At 37.7% G+C, this 18,054-nt stretch overlaps 1 protein-coding gene across 7 annotated transcripts in view; it reads left to right on the top strand.

Annotated features, from left to right (window-relative positions):
* The window catches only part of LOC136833129 (transcription factor Sox-2-like), a 47,038-nt gene extending 35,529 nt beyond the window's left edge, over positions 1 to 11,509 (top strand). For 4 of the 7 annotated variants that reach the window (XM_067094792.1, XM_067094796.1, XM_067094791.1 and 1 more), the window contains exons 3-5: positions 6,573 to 6,757; positions 7,469 to 7,631; positions 9,059 to 11,509. In XM_067094792.1, the coding sequence (XP_066950893.1) occupies positions 6,573 to 6,757; positions 7,469 to 7,631; positions 9,059 to 9,273 (563 nt within the window). In that variant the 3' untranslated portion in view covers positions 9,274 to 11,509. Of the gene's footprint in view, positions 1 to 6,572; positions 6,758 to 7,429; positions 7,632 to 9,058 lie in introns of all 7 variants that reach the window. The other 3 variants (XM_067094788.1, XM_067094787.1, XM_067094789.1) reach the window with 1 other exon arrangement.
* The last annotated feature ends 6,545 nt before the right edge of the window (positions 11,510 to 18,054 follow it).

Genomic DNA, 18,054 nt, shown 5'->3' with positions numbered 1-18,054 from the left:
TATCATTATGAAATTGTGAAATCCTATGGGAGTCATGATCACATTGTACGGTATGGATACGTCTTTCAGCACAGGCACGCCTTCTCTTATCTCAACTATCACTCGGTTATTGGTGTTTCCTTAAGTGAATTTGATCTCATATCATAGATGCCCTCCTCATCCATTTCCTTATCGACGTCCCATCGCAGCTTACAGATTTACTAATCGCCTCGTCCAATTATCAGGTCCTAAGAGGCCCACGGGGAAAATTGATCATCAAAGGTTCGGTTCACTGTTGCTGGGTTGTAAGAAAATTAGGCAACTAGTTATATATGTACATATATTCATAAAGTATGTATACACATATATTTACAGTATATGAATATATATATATATATATATATATATATATATATATATATATATATATATATATATATATATATATATATATATATATATATATATATATATATATATATTATAGAGAGAGAGAGAGAGAGAATGTTTATTTTTAATATTATGGCTAACTTTGTTTAAATTTTCTGGCGTACTGTAAACAATATAATAAAAATTCTAGTCATATGTTCCTAACCTACATGAATACGATTTGCACCATACATTAGACAAACCAATGTAACATTTACAATCGTTATGAATTCATACGTTTGAGAGCATTCGGCGTAAGTGGCCGGTTCTCGTTCTTCTTCTCTGTCCTACCCCAAAAGTATCTACTCTCCCATCTGCCGTTATTGGTATCTCCTTGTAACATCAGAACAAAGTACCCCGCCTACCTTGTTTTTCTCGCCTTTTCTTTACCTGTTTCCTGGTGACCTTCGCACGGGAGCTCATTCGGTCGAACTTTGGAATATTTTAGGAACCACCGGCAAGGGGCCTTCGTTCCATGAGGAATTTTAAGCCGATTACGACTGGTGACATGAGCTTCTCCCCTCCCCCATTTGTCATTCATATGCTGCGTCTGATCTGCTACATATCTTCAAGTGTTATCGCATACAAATACTGGTACGGTCGACGTTTTCTCAAAGGTTTCACTGAGCTACAGAACATGAGCTACAGAATACATATGGAACTATATATATATATATATATATATATATATATATATATATATATATATATATATATATATATATATATATATATATATATACATATATATATATATAGTATATATATGTCTTTTTTCTGATTTTCCATAGGTATATATGGATTTTCAAGGTTAAAGAAGGATACAATCTTCTGATTTTACAGAAATTCTTCAGGAGTAAAGGTTGCTAGGTTGCGCTCCTATTCTTGGCCACACTGATTGATGGTACTCTTTTAAAGCTTGGTAGACTTGTGGGTAATTGTCTGGTAGTGAAATTTATATTCAGCTCCTCTTAAGCTTAATCCCTGGTCGGGATCGCTGTTTTTAATGAGCTTCCTCCACTTGTTTGTATCTTCAACGACTCATTTCATAATTGTTTTGGCAGATTCTCTTCCTGACTCCAACCTTCCCTATTTATGCGGCTTGAGAGCAATATTATGTATATATATATATATATATATATATATATATATATATATATATATATATATATATATATATATATATATATACTGTATATATATAATTGTGTGTGTGTTTGTAATGATAAATGTAATGAGAAATTAGTGGCATTTTAAAGTTTTGATAAAAATTACGTCATACGAAAGTGTTCTTAATTGGGCGCACATATGTATAAGTGTGTGTGTGTGGAATTCTAAATGAACTGTATAAATTTAGAAGTTATCTTGGTATTTTATTGATTTTAATATAAAGTTAGAATAAGAAATAAACTGTAATGGAAACTTTTTCTACTTTGCATTTAGAAAAAATGGCTCATAGTCCACAAAAATATTTTTTCGCTACAATTTTTGGAAAATTTTTGGAACCTATTTTATTCTGATTATAACGGCGAGATTTTTTTCTTGTTTGCGTACTGTCACTCAAAGTATCGCATGAATTCCCATAAGCTTAATTTTTCCATTTGCTGTAATTGTTAATGACTTCGAGCTGATCATCACTTGCCGTAGCAGGAGAGATCTTTAACCTAAATCTAGACATTATGGTCCTCCCGGGAAACTGTCCAACACCCATTCTCTGTGCATTTTCCAATTTGCTGTTCCATTATTTTATCTTATGTGGCGTCCCTGACAGGCTTCGTCAGTTTTTAATCATCATATTTAAACTTCCTCAAATGCCTCGTTTAAAAGCGATTGTGATATTGTTAACTTTAGAACAATCAAACATCTGAAAATAATCAGCTAAGCTTTCTTAATTGCTAAAATGGAAATATTCATTGTTGCAGATTTTACTTTGGCATAGTTGTTAATTATCATTTTCCAGCGGAAGCTTGAGGTTCCAGAATTGATTTTATACGTTAAACGGAACGGGCCCTTTGTCGCCCCGAGGCCCGAAGGGATCCAGTCAGGCAGTTATTTTCCAGTGTCCGTCATTCCCTCATTAACTTCCATTGTAGACAGTTCTGTGGATACATTAGTCGGGGCTTTTCTTTACCGTAATCTCAACATCGCCAACAGCATTTGACCATTCGATCACGGCACCTTCTTCAAACCCTTTCGATCTTAAACTCATAACTGTCATGAAAATATTATATATACATACATACACACACACACACACACACACACACACATATATATATATATATATATATATATATATATATATATATATATATATATATATATATATATATAATTTGAAAATTTATACCAACACTGTGCAGGTGGTGCTGGTCCTGCCTGCGGTTGATATCAAATTATAGCAACTAACAAATCAGGCAGCCATACTCACGCCAGGTACAGCTCATGACACTTGATACCAAAGGTGGGGTTGGTTTAGGGAAGGGGAGATGGTGGTGAGAAGAGAGAGAGAGAGAGAGAGAGAGAGAGAGAGAGAGAGAGAGAGAGAGAGAGAGTGAACGGCGGGTGAACATGTGATAAAAATAATCATAAATGTTTTGTCTAGAGTGCGCCTGGTTGTTTTACAGACACTGTTTATTGTATAATAGACTTTTGAAAGAAAGCTAGTATATTTTTTTCGGCGTAACCAATGAAAAGACAAAAACAAATTTGCGATAGACCAGAGCGAAAAACCTAGGTTTTTTCACACCTTTGTATCACTTCTGTGTTGGCCCTGCTTACCTAGTTAAGGTATGGGGAGGATCGCGTTATGTACTGCCGCGTGATACCTCCGATCAGCCGGGTGTTTGGAATGAAGAAAAGGGAATAAAACACTGATTATGCAAATTAAACGCTTGGTGACCAACAGAGACGAGGGGAGACGAAGGTCTTAGGGGAGAACAAGGGTTGCAAGTGCGGGTCCCTGGGGGGATTGGGAGCTGGGGTGGGGCTGGAAGGTGTCTTGTTACTGTTTTTTCTCGTTCTTGTTCTCGTTATTATACTGTATATTCAGCCCTATTTCTCGTTTGATGTCTGATTTTTTTGTTGTTAAATTTGATTTCTTTATTTATTTAGCTTTCTACGTTCTGCTATGTATAGCTTACTTTTGATCTGCTGTAGGGAGGCTAAGTTCCTCGGCTAGCACTTTGCTGGGCCTGCATTCGAGTCCCCGACCGGCCAATGAAGAATTAGAGGAATTTATTTCTGGTGATAGAAATTCATTTCTCGCTATAATGTGGTTCGGATTCCACAGTGTTGTGTAGTTCCTGCTGTTAGGTAACCAATTGATCCTCAGCCACGTAAAATAAATCTAATCCTTCGGCCAGCCCTAGGAGAGCGCTGTTAATCAGCTCAGTGGTCTGGTTAAACTAAGGCATACTTAACTTGTAGGAGCAGCTTTTTTGCATGGATCAGATTGTGTGCCTTTTCTCATACTTTGACAGTTATCTCCACCTAAGAAGAGTTTCTCTTTTGTCATTTTTACTCAACCCTCTTTGCTAGCAGTAATTTTTCCACTTCTTTTTTGGCATGAAAAATCCATTGCTTCCTAAAGTTGATTGGATTGAAAGGGGAGTGGCAGGATGGGAGACTAATCAAGAAGAGGAGCGATTTCCCGCGACTGATAAACGCCGTTTGCCCAGCGAATGATTTCATTCCGAGCGTGCAAAAGGACGTTAATTGAGGGGACAAGGCACGAATTTGGAAAACCGTCGATTAACAAGACAGATTGTTACACGCATAATTGCTAATCGGCGAGATAAAAAAAAAAAAAACTCATGAAGCGGCTGGTGCCTGACCCCGCTGCAGATATTGGAAGGTATACTAAAATATTAAGTGTAATCAGTGTCCTGTTATCCTAACTTCTTTTTCTGTTAGGCTTAAGGTTAGAAAATGACTTTAAATTCCCAGTTATTTTTCTTTATCGTGGTTTTTAAGACGGATCTAATAAAATTCCTGAGACACCTTTATCCTATCGTAAAGTCTCAGATATCAATCACGAATCACACCTGAGGTTCTAGTTTATCTTTATATTTGCCAGCATTGTAAAAAATATTTGAAAATTCAATGAACTCCGGTGAAATCACAGCGATATGGAAATTACACGACTGAAATCCTGTGTGCAACACGCTTCTTAATCACGAAATCTGGACTTTTTATTGAAAAGCGGTAGACCTATTATTATTATTATTATTATTATTATTATTATTATTATTATTATTATTATTATTATTATTATTGTCTAGAACGGCGGTATTGGTTTACTATCACAGTTTAATAGGAATTTGGTTCTAGGTATATTTATTAAGTGTTAGAAGGATTTCTGTATAAATTTTACCGACGTATCATTAAAATAAACAAAGCAAAAGGTGGCGGGTCATAATAACCACCAAAGGTGCAATCCATAGAGTGATAATATCAGCGCTGTGAATATTCGAGGCTGTCATTGTATGAGGCACTGAAGCGTTCCAGTTAATGGATGAGTGGGTGAGGGACATACCCCGGCGTTCTCGTATGCACGTGTGCCTTTACAAATGCGTATATTTATAACTTACTTCCACGAGGTTCTTATGAGAGAGAGAGAGAGAGAGAGAGAGAGGCTTCATTGACCATGCTGACAATGTTCTTTCTCTCCCTCTTACTACTCACAACCGAGAATTCCCCTGTCTTCTCCCTGGGACGAAGGGGCATTTCATATGATAACAGTTAAGATTTTTTGACCTAGGAGGTAAATTGCTTCTAGTTGCTATTCGACTGCTGTGAGTCGTAGCTATAGGGGGAGAGAGAGAGAGAGAGAGAGAGAGAGAGATAGAGAGAGAGAGAGAGAGAGAGATGAGTGATTAATACTCTTTCAAAAGGTATCCCATCATATAATCACAGGCGGGATGCTGCGACGAGATCATTTCTCCCCGACCATTCATCAGATACTTCTTTTTGCATCACTGCTGAAATGCCCGTCTCTGCGTCATCCATCACCCAACCTCAGTCAACACATGACGATTGGAAGTTTGTTTCTCTACAAGAATATTTTTGTGATTATTTTTTCGCAGTTATGGCGGTACTGATTGCAAGTCATTTTTAGCATCAATTGTTCCCAGTAAAACGCGGTTATGTAGACTGTTTGGTTTGGTTTCACTTCCTCTGTTATTATGTCTCATGTTTTTTTGTTTCTCTTCTTCATTGCGCTTTGCCTTCGTAGCTTTGTGCGGTTAAGGAGGAGCACGAAAAAAGGAATTCAAGTACTTCATCCTGTTCTTTAAACTAAGCCATGCGCTTCTGGTTATTATTGTTGGACTGCCTAACCCGAATTCTGTATGCGGGAGGAATTAAATCACTCAGTATATTGAAATTTCAGTTAGTTTAAAAAATATAATCATATTGCGTCAATACTTGTGTAACTCTATAACCATTCCTAAGCACAGAGTAAAATTAGAAGGTAAAAATAACCTCTCAAACAGACTTTTATTCGGGATTTACTGCAGTTTGTTAGCAATCGCCTTTCACAGTTGTGGGAAACCTTTAATTAATTATGAACTGCTTTTCTCCCAGGCTCAAGTTTGAAGGCAGATGACAGAATGCATTTCCATGTGCCACAAGTAACGAGATATAAACACTCAAGCGAAATGAATATCTTGCCAAAATATCCTGCAAGATATATGTTTCCTAGTTTTTATTCCGAAGGTAAATCAAGTAATTGGGAATTCGTGTTTTGGTTGTGGATTATTATTTATTATACCTCCTCAAAGGTTCTCCCACCCCAACTACCTCTCTGCAGATTATAATCTCAGAAAGTACTTGGCAGGAAGTGATTCGCCCTATAGCAAAGCTTTGCTTATGCTGGTTGTATTAAATTAAGATGTGATAATTTGGCTGAGAAATTATAATAATGCAAATGTATGAGACATCGGTAATTACGACTGATGACTTTTCACTGAAGATCGTTCCGAAAAAAAAAAAATAGGGGGTTGCAGTTTTAACATTCAAATCTGTACTTCTTATTTCCCATGTACTCCAGTTTCGATGTTTTTTTTTTGTACTATTATTCCCTAATATTTACTAAAGTTTGTTGAATGCAAACAACCTGACCTGCATTGTATACAAAATCGTGTTGCTCTTCTCCTTCACAGGATACGGGTATGATGGCTACGGTGCAAGCCAAGGCTATCCATACATGACAAGCCAAGTCTACAGCGGTTACGACATGACCAGGGGCTACTCTCCGACCTCCTCCAGCACGCCTTCCTACATGAATGGATCGTACAGTTCTGCGGCCATGTATGCATCGGCTCCATCTCCTTATTCCATGAGCCAAGTGAGTATTGAGGATGGGTCTTTTCTCTTCCCTTTCCAGTCGTGGTTATTTCTCTACTGATTCGGCTTTCCACATCGCTATCTGATTTTTTTATTCCTTCGTTTTCACCATCCTATTTATTTTCTGTCGTTAGTTCTTAGTGTTGTTTTCCATTGAAATTATTATTACTTTTTGTTTTAACTATCTTCCATAGTTATCTCAGTAAAATTTATTTTTGGGGACTGTTATTATATTGAACATGTTTTACGTTCCTCATGATTGTCTGAGCTCTGATCATTTTCATTGGATCGTTGTCCTTGAATTGATTTGTATTTTCCCTATTGGGACCTCATTGTTGATTTATTTTTTTCTTATTCATTATTGTGTTAATGGCTTATTCCTGTATTTGTCTGTACTTATTAGTAATCCTTCAACAGTTTTATTTTATGAGTTTCAGTATCCTTGTAATGATATAAGATTTTTTGACTATTTCATATTAGGATTCTACATAATGATTTTGTAAAGACAGAATTGTATTTTGGTGATTGAAATGTTATTCTCATGAGACGAATACGTTTTTATTTGATTAGAAGCAGAAGGTTAATTGCCATGTCTCTTTCCAAAGAGTTCTTTCTGTATTGAAATTGTGTTTGCTAGTCATTGTCCCTAACGAGACCTAATTTCCTTCGGAAGATTCTTCGACTCAAGAGTGCTACCCCTCCTCCCTTGCAGATGGCGTCCATGGCGTCAGGAGTTGGTTCTGTGGGCTCCGTCGGATCTTCTGCGTCTCATTCACCGACGCCCATCAAGTCTGAGACGCCCACTCTCCCAGTGTCATCCCCTGGGGCCACTATGCCTCCTTCTGCAAGCCATACCACGGCAAGCGACTATCAAAGTAAGTCACTCTGGTTTATACTTCCCTGTGTGAGTAAGAAACCAGGATAGGCCAGTATGATTTTTTAGGACGGGAGAACTTTGAATGCAAGTCTGAGCTGTGAATTTTCATACATTATTTTTTTGTGATTAGGAAACTCATAGAAGCTACGGAGACTGGTGAAGGAATTTGAAAGTGGTTGGAAAATTGAAGACCGGTCATGCTAGCTAGAACAAGATCGTAATAATAAATGGATTGAAGACAGTCATTTATCATCAATAATCTCCATTTTATTTAAGTGTTTGTGTTCTCTTTGACACACAGAAGTAAAATGAGGTTCATCTTTGTTAGATAGATTAGAACCAGTTGTCTGAAGGGTGAAGAGGGTTGACATTAATTCAAAAGTACGGGAAAGAAAATAAAGAAGTTTCAGATCGTATTTTTGTGACAACAGAAGGTTTTATGCTGTACCTGTATTAGGATGAGAGGACTTATAAAGTAGACAAGATGAGAAAGGCAGTGTGTCATTCACGTGAAACGTTGATTAGTCAAGTGTTATAAAATCGTTGATCAAAGTATTGTGCAAAACCGTATATCTGTCGAATGATAGGGAAATAAAGAAAGCCAGTGAAACTGCAGTAACAAGAGTTTGCAGGCGTGTTTGGAAAGAATGATTAAAAGTAAAAGAATTGTAAAAATACGAGAATGTGACGATAATGTTGCAGTAGCGAAAGAAATAACGCAACTATTTAGAGGTTAAGTTAAGTTTAGGTTAGAGGAAAATCTGGGAAAATATGCGTAAAGAAAGGGTGAGTCAACGGCTAATGACTGTTGTAGGATAAGATTTAGGAAGGATGTCCCGTGATGTCTAGAGAGCAGGAAACTTAAAAAGAATATTGCTTGCCTTTAGAGAGATTTATGATTATCGGGTTGGCGTAAGTTTTAGAAAGAATACTTATCATTAGATTTGCATGATTTGTGTATAGAAGTGAGCGGAATATCCTGGAAGTGAAAGTACATGTAAAAAATACAATTGGTTACTGCTATGAAAGTCACTGTCATACACGACAATGCAGATCGCATCGATAGGAATTTCGTGTTTGTCTTTCTCAAGTCATATACAATTGCGTTCAAGAAAAAAATTTACAAGCATTTGTAAATCAGTATCTGAATTAGAAGGTATATAATAGAAGTATTTCACTGTTTTAATTACCTAATGATCATTGCATAAGTGAAATTAAATGAAATGGAATACATTATTCCTTATAAGCCTTTTTTAAGTATTTTCGATTGCCAACAGTTTAAACATTTAAATTTGCAGAACATAAGACTTCTTGCTTCCATCTTTTGTCTTTGTTCCTCTCAGTCGTATAATATTGTTCGTTGTTGGCTTCCCTTTAATGTTGCTTCATGGATGTAATGCATTGTTTTGCTTCCGCCTTGTGCAGGTGCCGTGATGAAACGCGAGTATGGTTCGGGTCAGCCTGGACAGCAGGACCTCTCCCAGATGATCTCCATGTACCTGCCGGGCTCCCAGGAACGCCACGAACAGCAGAAGGCAGCAGCTGCCGCCGCATATATGTCCCACGCCCATTATCACGCCCACGCCGCCGCCTCACCTGAGCAGATGCCGCCCGCGCCAATGCCACTCGCCCATATGTAACAAGGGGTTGAATGAAGCGCCTGTGAGCCACATCATCTTTCCCCCTAAAAATCGAGCCGGGACTAAAACACACCGCCCACCTCATGAGGCCTCAGGAAGCAACGCTCAGGGCACCAACACCTGAAAGAATTATTATGATCATTACAGTGCCACCTTGCGACTCCCTCACACAACATGGAAATGAGGCTTAAGAGACACAGGTGTCTGTAGGTAGACAGGCACACCTGGTGCCAGCAACCTCCCCTTCTCCCTCCCCCCTCCATCCCCCATCCTTTCCCTCACCTACCCACGGCCACTCACACTTGTTCTGGAATGCTAAAAAAAGTCTTTTGCTTGCTGGGTTTGTTGTCGCTGTTGCTGCTGCTGCTGCTACCGCTACTTCTCGCGCCTGCTGCCTGGTCGAAAGGATGAAGGACTTATGATCAAAGGGCTGCAAACCTTCTTGTGTATCGCTGTTAGTACGGTAACTCCATATCCTCTTGCACTGAGTACAAGTTTTGAATGGGTGTGCTGGATCTGGAAGTCAGTGACTTCTTGGTCAAACCAAGTCTTAAGTTGCTGTGGTCCAGCGTCCAATTTTCTGCCGTTACCGTTACTACGAGAGAGAATCGTTCTTACGTGGAATCCCTAAGGGTTTTCATCGTCAAGACCGTTGCCCCTTTGGTTGGTGCCTATGATCCAAACGTCCCGATAATGAGAGCGGCAGCAGAAAGGAAAGAGACGTGGACGGAATGCTCCAGATGATAATGGCGCCGATGCTGTGAGACGACGACGTCTTCTGAGACGTAAAAAGAAGAGGAAGAAGGAAGTGAAGCGAACGAAAGAAGACTCGGTTGTGGGTGGTGGGGTGACGCGATTGTGCTGTTGGTGAGTGTGTGTGTGCGTGCGTGCATGCGTGTGCGTGTGTTTGTGATGGTGGAGGTGTCTCATCCAGTGAATTCCCGGCTCCGACTCTAGGTGGCTGGAACTCTCTGATCAAATGTGATAATCGCATAAATGTAATGTTATGACTAAATATTAATACTATTAATGGCGAGAATAAATAAAAAATGGTGTGTATGTAATACTACGTTCTTATTGCCATAATTTATACGGAGGTTTGTGTGTTATGATACCTGAGGCCTTCAGGTAACGTGTTAGTTAGCGCTGGTCATGTGTACACGTGTGTGTGTGTCAGTGTGCACGGCGGGGCCGGCCAACCTTGTACATAAAGTTTGCGCCCTGTACATAAACCCCCTCCCCTCACTGCTCCGGGGGCTATCACCCTCACTCCGCCCACGCTCGGGAAGACTCAAGTGTGAGTGTAGTTAAGGGTGGGTGGCAGCTCCCGCCCCGCCGGCCCCACGCTGCCCGCCCCTCCCCCGTAGCCGCCCACCTCGCTGCCCACCCAGCCTCCGCCCGCCCCCGCTTGAATCAACTCCACTGTGCCCAAAATCCGAAGTGTCGACGGCAAAGTCGCGATTGATTGATTTCATTCTGTAAATTGGCGTTACAATAATTATGGCCATTGGCGCCGCAAAAAAGACGATGATAGATTAGATGATGGTCATGAAAATTCAGAGACAGTGGTACTGAAAAGATCAAACGGAGATTCATCAAGAAGTTCTCATATGAGAGCTGGTGTTGTCCAAGACGCACAGAACCCAAAGGGGAGATTTGTCCCGTTAGCGGGACAGTTGTGGTCCCCAGATGTCACCCTGTTTTGCCCTCTGTGCCGCCTAAATTCACCCGCAGCTAATACTGCAGCTGTGATCGCTGAAGAAGCAAAGTGTTGATTCGTTTTAAGAGGAGGAAGATAGTTGATGATGATGATGATGATAATGGCCTTCGCGTCCGTCCGCCCTGGTTGGATGGATGAATGATAAAAGGCCTCTTTGTTTTTTCCCAGAAGTTACGACGAAGTTATAGGAAAGTTTCCTCTCTCTCTCTCTCTCTCTCTCTCGCTCTCTCTCACTTTAACACCTCCTTGCATAAAAACCGCGGTGGGTGTCTTACAAAGACGCGTAGCACTGTGGGCGGCACGGGCGGGGTGGGCGGCAGCGGACCAGTAAACCGGATCAGGTGATTGATCCTTCTTTGCTGTCCGTTTTCATCTTTTTTGGCTTTTATTTTTATTTGTCTAATTCTGTATATCATTTGTACATAATGCACCAATATTTGTCTTGTTATACAACACAGTGGATGAACCGACGTTTCTTTATCGTTGGAAATGAAAAAATAAAAGAAATAAGTGGAATGGAGTTGTTATTACATACCTAAATGTCGTCTTATTTTCTGATTATTATGTACATATAAATTAATGTATTAGTTTCAAACATGCAGTTCTCCGAAAGGACCGGGTGAATTCCTACTTTTGAAAATATTGTGGCCCTTTGTATAAAGTTATGTCTGTTAAGAGTTTTCTTTGTCGTTGTTTTCCAATTTTTCAAAATTGTGAAATATATTCGTACTCTGTGTAGTCCCTTCATAATCACACCCATAACCCACATCATTGTAGGCAACAGTCTGACTGAAAGTTATTTTTCAGCTATCCCATTGATCTTAGGGAGTGGTGTATGGACCAAGGTTCCGTAGCTTTAAAATGGGCTTCTGTAGTTATTACTGTAATAAATGATTTGATGGTAATTCAGGTTTTGAGAGTCTACGCATGCTGCTAGGTAAGTTCATAGGCGAGTGCAATATTGCCCCACATATGTAACTGTTGCAGCAAAACGGATTCTTCAGTAAAATTACACGAGGGAAAGAACCAGCACCTGCAGTGTCAACGCTTTTTAAACAAGTTTCCATTTACAGGTTCCCATCACAAGATGTTTGTTGCCATGTGTATTTATGAGTATTGCTGAACACGGTAGTATGAAAAGACGCAGGAAGGAATGCAGATCAGAGAGATCAGAGAAGAAAAGTTTCTGGTACAAGGGGCAATATAAAAAGAAAAAAAAAAAACCGTTCAGATGTGAACATTAACGATTCAGAGGCATGACCAAGCAAAATCTTTTCCGATCAGACTCATGAGGATTCGAACCATTTAGTCACCCTCCTGTTACTTGGTTGCCTTCATTCGCCAATCAAAAGTGTCTCCGTCGTCTGACGTCAGTCATTTGGAACCTTTCCATTGGTCCGTGAAATATGTCATAGCCATGCATCATGTTTCAGATCACTTCGCTGTGAGGTGAAACGCAGCCATATCCTTTGATTTAGGTTCCAACCTGAGAGCGACCTCGCCTGAATAATGAAATCACACGATGGAAGGCAGCAATCTCAGCTGGATGTAATGGCGATATTTATGTAGGGAGGCAGGTGTGTAGTGCAGAATGTATCGATCACACTTTTATTGATCGGTTGCGAACGTAATATATTTGAGACTAGCAGGCGACGTAATAATCCATATAAAATGAAAATCAGCACGCCTTTTGCTGTCATGGGCAGGAAAGTGAGTGCGCATGTGTTTGGCTTCTTAAAAAGGATTTTTTTTTCTTTTTCCTAATGTTTAATTCAACAAGCGTTACTCCTTCTTAGCCGATATGTTCTTAAGAAACCATTTATATATATAAATTATATATATAAACCTGTATTATATATATATATATATAATATATATATATATATATATATATATATATATATATATAATATATATATATATATATAAAGAGCAAAATCATCTTAGATTCTGATGAAAATTTATCCTTCATTGCTGGTTTTCAACTAGGGATAGTGTACTATGGTGTGTGTTTCAGAAACAAATTAGGTTTTCCATTCTATGTGACAACCGGAACTCAAGTACAGCAACGTATCCAGTAGACAGTCGAATCTATCACTTGAGAACTAAAAGCAAGTTCTCCACCATGTTAAACTAGAGGCAGGCGTAAGTCGTTGTTGATGAAAATTTGTTCGACCCTTCCATTTACTAATTTACCATACATTACCCACTTGCAAGGCCTAAAGCACTACATAAACAGTATAAAATTCATACTAATCAAACTCCAAATATCTAGAAGTATGTCGCGGCTTTGAAACAAATAATGAAATAGTATGGATTTGTTTAAACTGAGAACTTCCACAAAGTCGACAAGAAAGGTTAGACTTTGTTTTTCCTCATTCCGCGCCGCCCGAGTTTTGTTGGTTGTTGAGTGCGTAGTGCTCTGTCTTGGACCGAAGAAGTTTGGAAATCCAGCTGCCTTAGGATGACAAGGTAAGGGCATTCAGTATGTGAACGAACAATAGGTCGATTATGCAGTGTGTAGAATCTTGATGGTTATGAAATACCACAGACGGAAGAGTCGAGTTCCTCTGTAAACTTACGTTAGGTTACCATCATGGCGTTCTCTTGGACACTGAAGTCATCACGTATAAATTTCCGTTATCTTTAGGTTGTAGCATGTTGCCGATGCTAAAGGTAAATGTAATATTTTTGTATTAGAGTTTGTGCATGGTAACAAAATCGGACTTTATGCAAGAACTGCAAAATAGACACTGACCTGTACAAACTTTTCGAACTAGGTTTCCTAGCCTACTATGGCTGTTTCCCATCCGAAACACCCTGAAATAGGGTATGGCAAATAAAACAATAAATACGTTAGTTGCTCCCAATATTTACGTTGAGTCTTGAGAAATATACCATTTTGTTTGTGTTAGCACATAATGGAAATATATATCATATATACTGGTGTATAAGGAAATATATTTAAATTTTATGTATGAAATGACATGTAAAAGTGTATCGTATGTTACTTTAGTTGCAATGTTATCCACAGTACAGGTAATATAAGACTTTGGTAACGAGAAAAAACTTGGAAATTTCGTTCCTAAATCTTTCTGTCCAAGTCGTTAGCAGTCATAATAAAAGAGCCCAAAAGGAAATACACAAGGCTAGGCTGGTCGTTAAGGTGAGAATGTGTAGACTACTATAGCTTTTTAGAACAACCAACAAGCCCATTGCTGGTTAAAGATTAGCTCATTTTACATGTACTTCTAATGTGAGCCCGTGTAAGGGCTTCATGAACTGAAGCTACGATAATTGTTTTTCATCTTGTGGTAATAGAAAAGAATGCGTTCTTCCGTTACTTCGCAATACTGAGATAAAAAAAAAAAAAATCCTCGTACCCTTATGGTATGTACTCGGCTGGCAGGTAAATAACGAAAGACTTCATTACGGGCACAATTGGTGGGTTATTTGAACATATCTATGTTCATGATCATATATTCACAAGTATATATGCATATATAATATATAATTATATATATATATATATATATATATATAATGTAAATTTATATATATATATATTCATTTTTGTATATAGATAAACATGTATTTATATTAGATATATATACATATACTCTGTATTAAATAATATGTATATATTTATATATATTTATATACATACTGATATATATAATATATATATATATAGTATATATATATATATATATATATATATATATATATATTCATATATATACTGTATTTATATTTATATACATTTATATATATATATATATATATATAAATTAACATATATATATATATATATATATATATATATATATATATATGAATGTATACTTTGTATAATATATATGTATGAATATTTATATACTGTATATGTATATTTATATTTATATTTATATATAAATATACACATCTGCATATATATATATGTATATATTGCATATATGTATATATATGTACATGTATGTATATATTGTATGTATATGTATGTGTGTGTATATATGTATGTATATATTGTATATATATGTATGTGTATATATATACATATATGTGTATATATACTGTATATATGTATATATTTGTATATATGCATATGTGTATATATATGTATGTATATATAGCCTATATGTCTGTATATATATGTGTGTGTATATATGTATGTATGTATATATATTTATATATATATGTATCTATATGCGTATATATATGTATATTTATATTTATATAAGTATATATATACATACATTATATATTATATACTGTATATATATAGATATATATATGTCTATAAAAATTGCACGTTGTCTACTGGAATTTTAAGTGATATTTGGGATAATGTAAGTTCGCCATACATTCGTTATCTACATAAAAGTTTTCAACTTTGGAAATCCAATGAGAAAGATTTCAGGGTCAAATGGTTGGCATTTTATGACCCAACGCTAAGCAAAAGCCAGAAATAAGCCCCAGAATGAATGTTTCTTATGGTTTTGACTTAGTAATTTATACTTATTTTATCACGTAAATTTAATGTTCTATAGATAACGAGACAGGGAAAATGGTAGAGCATTAGTTCTTACAGTAGGTGGAGTGAATTTTCTCTGGTCCATATATTTTTTCGTGTCTTGTTGAAGGTGTGTCGGTCTTCTATTGCATCATAAGGAATTTAGCTCGCCTTGTTACACGTATATGAGCCAGTAATATTGCTGGCCATTATTTTAATAACAAAGTTTGCGGTTTATGCAGTATTTGAGTTTATCCTGTACAGTAGAGATAGGTAGACGTAAATTAGACGTTTTAACTTGAGTTAAATTTGCCCAAGACAAGATACATTATCAAAAGCCGAAGTACTATTATATAAACCACTTTAGATACAGAACAGGGAAAAGCTCTAAGCCAGTTATGTCAGGACTGATATCAAATAAACAGACTATCAGTATTTATCACATACAGAAAATGGTTTAACTTTTGGCTGCCCCTAAAAGTTGACCCACTGACCAATGTGAGTGTAAAGAAAATAAAAGTACAAGGACACTCCACGCAGAGGGGAAAAAGTTAAACATAAGCTGAATTCAAAGGGAATCAGAAAATGTTAAAATACGTCACTAGTGCTGCTTCAGCTGTTTTCCTCACTTCCTCAAGCTGCCCAATGAGGCTCCGTTGTCAGTGCTGGTTTGCGTGACGTCTCGAAATAAGCTGTTAAACCTGGAGAGGCCCGGTGCTTTTTTTCACCATTTGCTTTGGTATTTTACACAATAAAATGGAATTTAATTCATAATCATTAGGATTTTGCCCGGGAGGTAAGTTGTAATATTTAGGATCCTTTCATACGCCTATGCCAGACTTCCAGGAGCTGGATATTCTTTTGAAATACAACTAATATAAACTTTTAATACTCTTCACTGATGGAATAGTTTAAAGGCCTCCCGTAAAGTTATTAAAATTGCGACACTCGCTTTCTGCTTTCTCATTTGCTGATAATTCAGTTCCATTATATGGAACGTTGGACGTTTTACGGCAGAATTTTCTGACCCTGCCGCTTTTTCCTCGTACTTGTAACGTATGTCAGGCTTTCCATTCTCACCAATATCGCGCTTAAATCATAATCCAAACAAGTTATCAGTTGCACATAGAAACCTGCATTTTAAATCCATGCGGTAAGGCAAGATGATCTCGGTCTGGTCATGAGGTAGTTGCCTTAACTTCAGTATGAAGACAAGATTTTATGTTTATTTACTTTCTTCTGCAGAAGTAATGTCACGTAAAAGTAATTGGCGGACGTTACGAAAAGGGAGCTTGAGCAGGTTTCCATAGTCTCCTCTTTTAGATTGCTTTACAGATGATGAAAATATTTGAAAATCGCACTTCTGAAAATATTAGTAGTGAAAAATCCAGCATATTTTAAGTAGCCCTCTATAATCACTTACCTCACTGATCGGGCAACAAGTTGTTACAAACAAAAAGCTCGGTGTATAAATAGTACATATACAGTATAATGCAGTTATTGTTAAATGACAAGGTGAATTAAGTGAGACTCGAAACATAATCTCTCTCTCTCTCTCTCTCTCTCTCTCTCTCTCTCTCTCTCTCTCTCTCTCTCTCTCTCTCTCCCCCCCGAGTTCCCTCTTCCCCCGAGTTCTCTCTTTCTCTCCCCCTCTCTCTCTCTCTCTCTCTCTCTCTCTCTCTCTCTCTCTCCTCTCTCTCTCTCTCTCTCTCTCTCAAGTTCCCTCTTCCCCCCAGTTCTCTCTCTTCTCTCTCTCTCTCTCTCTCTCTCTCTCTCTCTCTCTCTCTCTCTCTCTCTCTCTCTCTCTCTCTCTCTCTTCGAGTTTCTCTCTTCCTTTCTCTATCACCGAGTTCTCTTTCTCTATCTCCGAGTTCTCCTTCTCTATCTCCGAGCTTACACTCTTTTCTCTCTCTCTCTCTCTCTCTCTCTCTCTCTCTCTCTCTCTCTCTCTCTCTCTCTCCAGCTCCAAGGCTCTGTACTTCGCAGCGAGATGCCCTCGGCGATCACATCAGCGTTTAAATCAGTTTTCTTAAAATACAAAGCATGGGTTGACTTCAGCATGGATCTGGCAGTCCAGTCCGTCAAGCGTTGTGGGTCAAAGGCGGGGTATCGGGGAAGGAGAAAGTGAGCCAGCTGGAGGAAAAAAATAATATACATGAAGATCAGTGCACTGTTAATTAAGTACTAATATTAAAATTTAAATGGGCGGGGCCTAGAAGTATAACCCTCACGTCGTCTCGTGAAATTTATTAGAGTAGATTATATTTTGTGATCACATTGTCCAAATTCATTGCCCGTTACTTATTTGTAAATGAAAATAGGCCTGTTTATTTGGAATTGCGTTATATTTTCTCGTACTATTTGACAGTTTCTATGTATGCTAGTACAATTGGGGTAAAAAAAATGTCATGATTACTGTCTTTTTCATTTAGGTGTGTGTTAATGATGTTGAATGGTAGGTGTGAATAATGTTAAATGGTCAAATGCCACACTCGACTGCTGCCATAAATTTTCGAATTTATATAAGCATTATCCAACCTAAAAGACT

The sequence above is a fragment of the Macrobrachium rosenbergii genome, chromosome 51, assembly GCF_040412425.1.
Source record: "Macrobrachium rosenbergii isolate ZJJX-2024 chromosome 51, ASM4041242v1, whole genome shotgun sequence".
In the NCBI taxonomy this organism is placed as follows: Eukaryota; Metazoa; Arthropoda; class Malacostraca; order Decapoda; family Palaemonidae; genus Macrobrachium; species Macrobrachium rosenbergii.
This window is presented reverse-complemented; position numbering and strand designations above follow the sequence as displayed.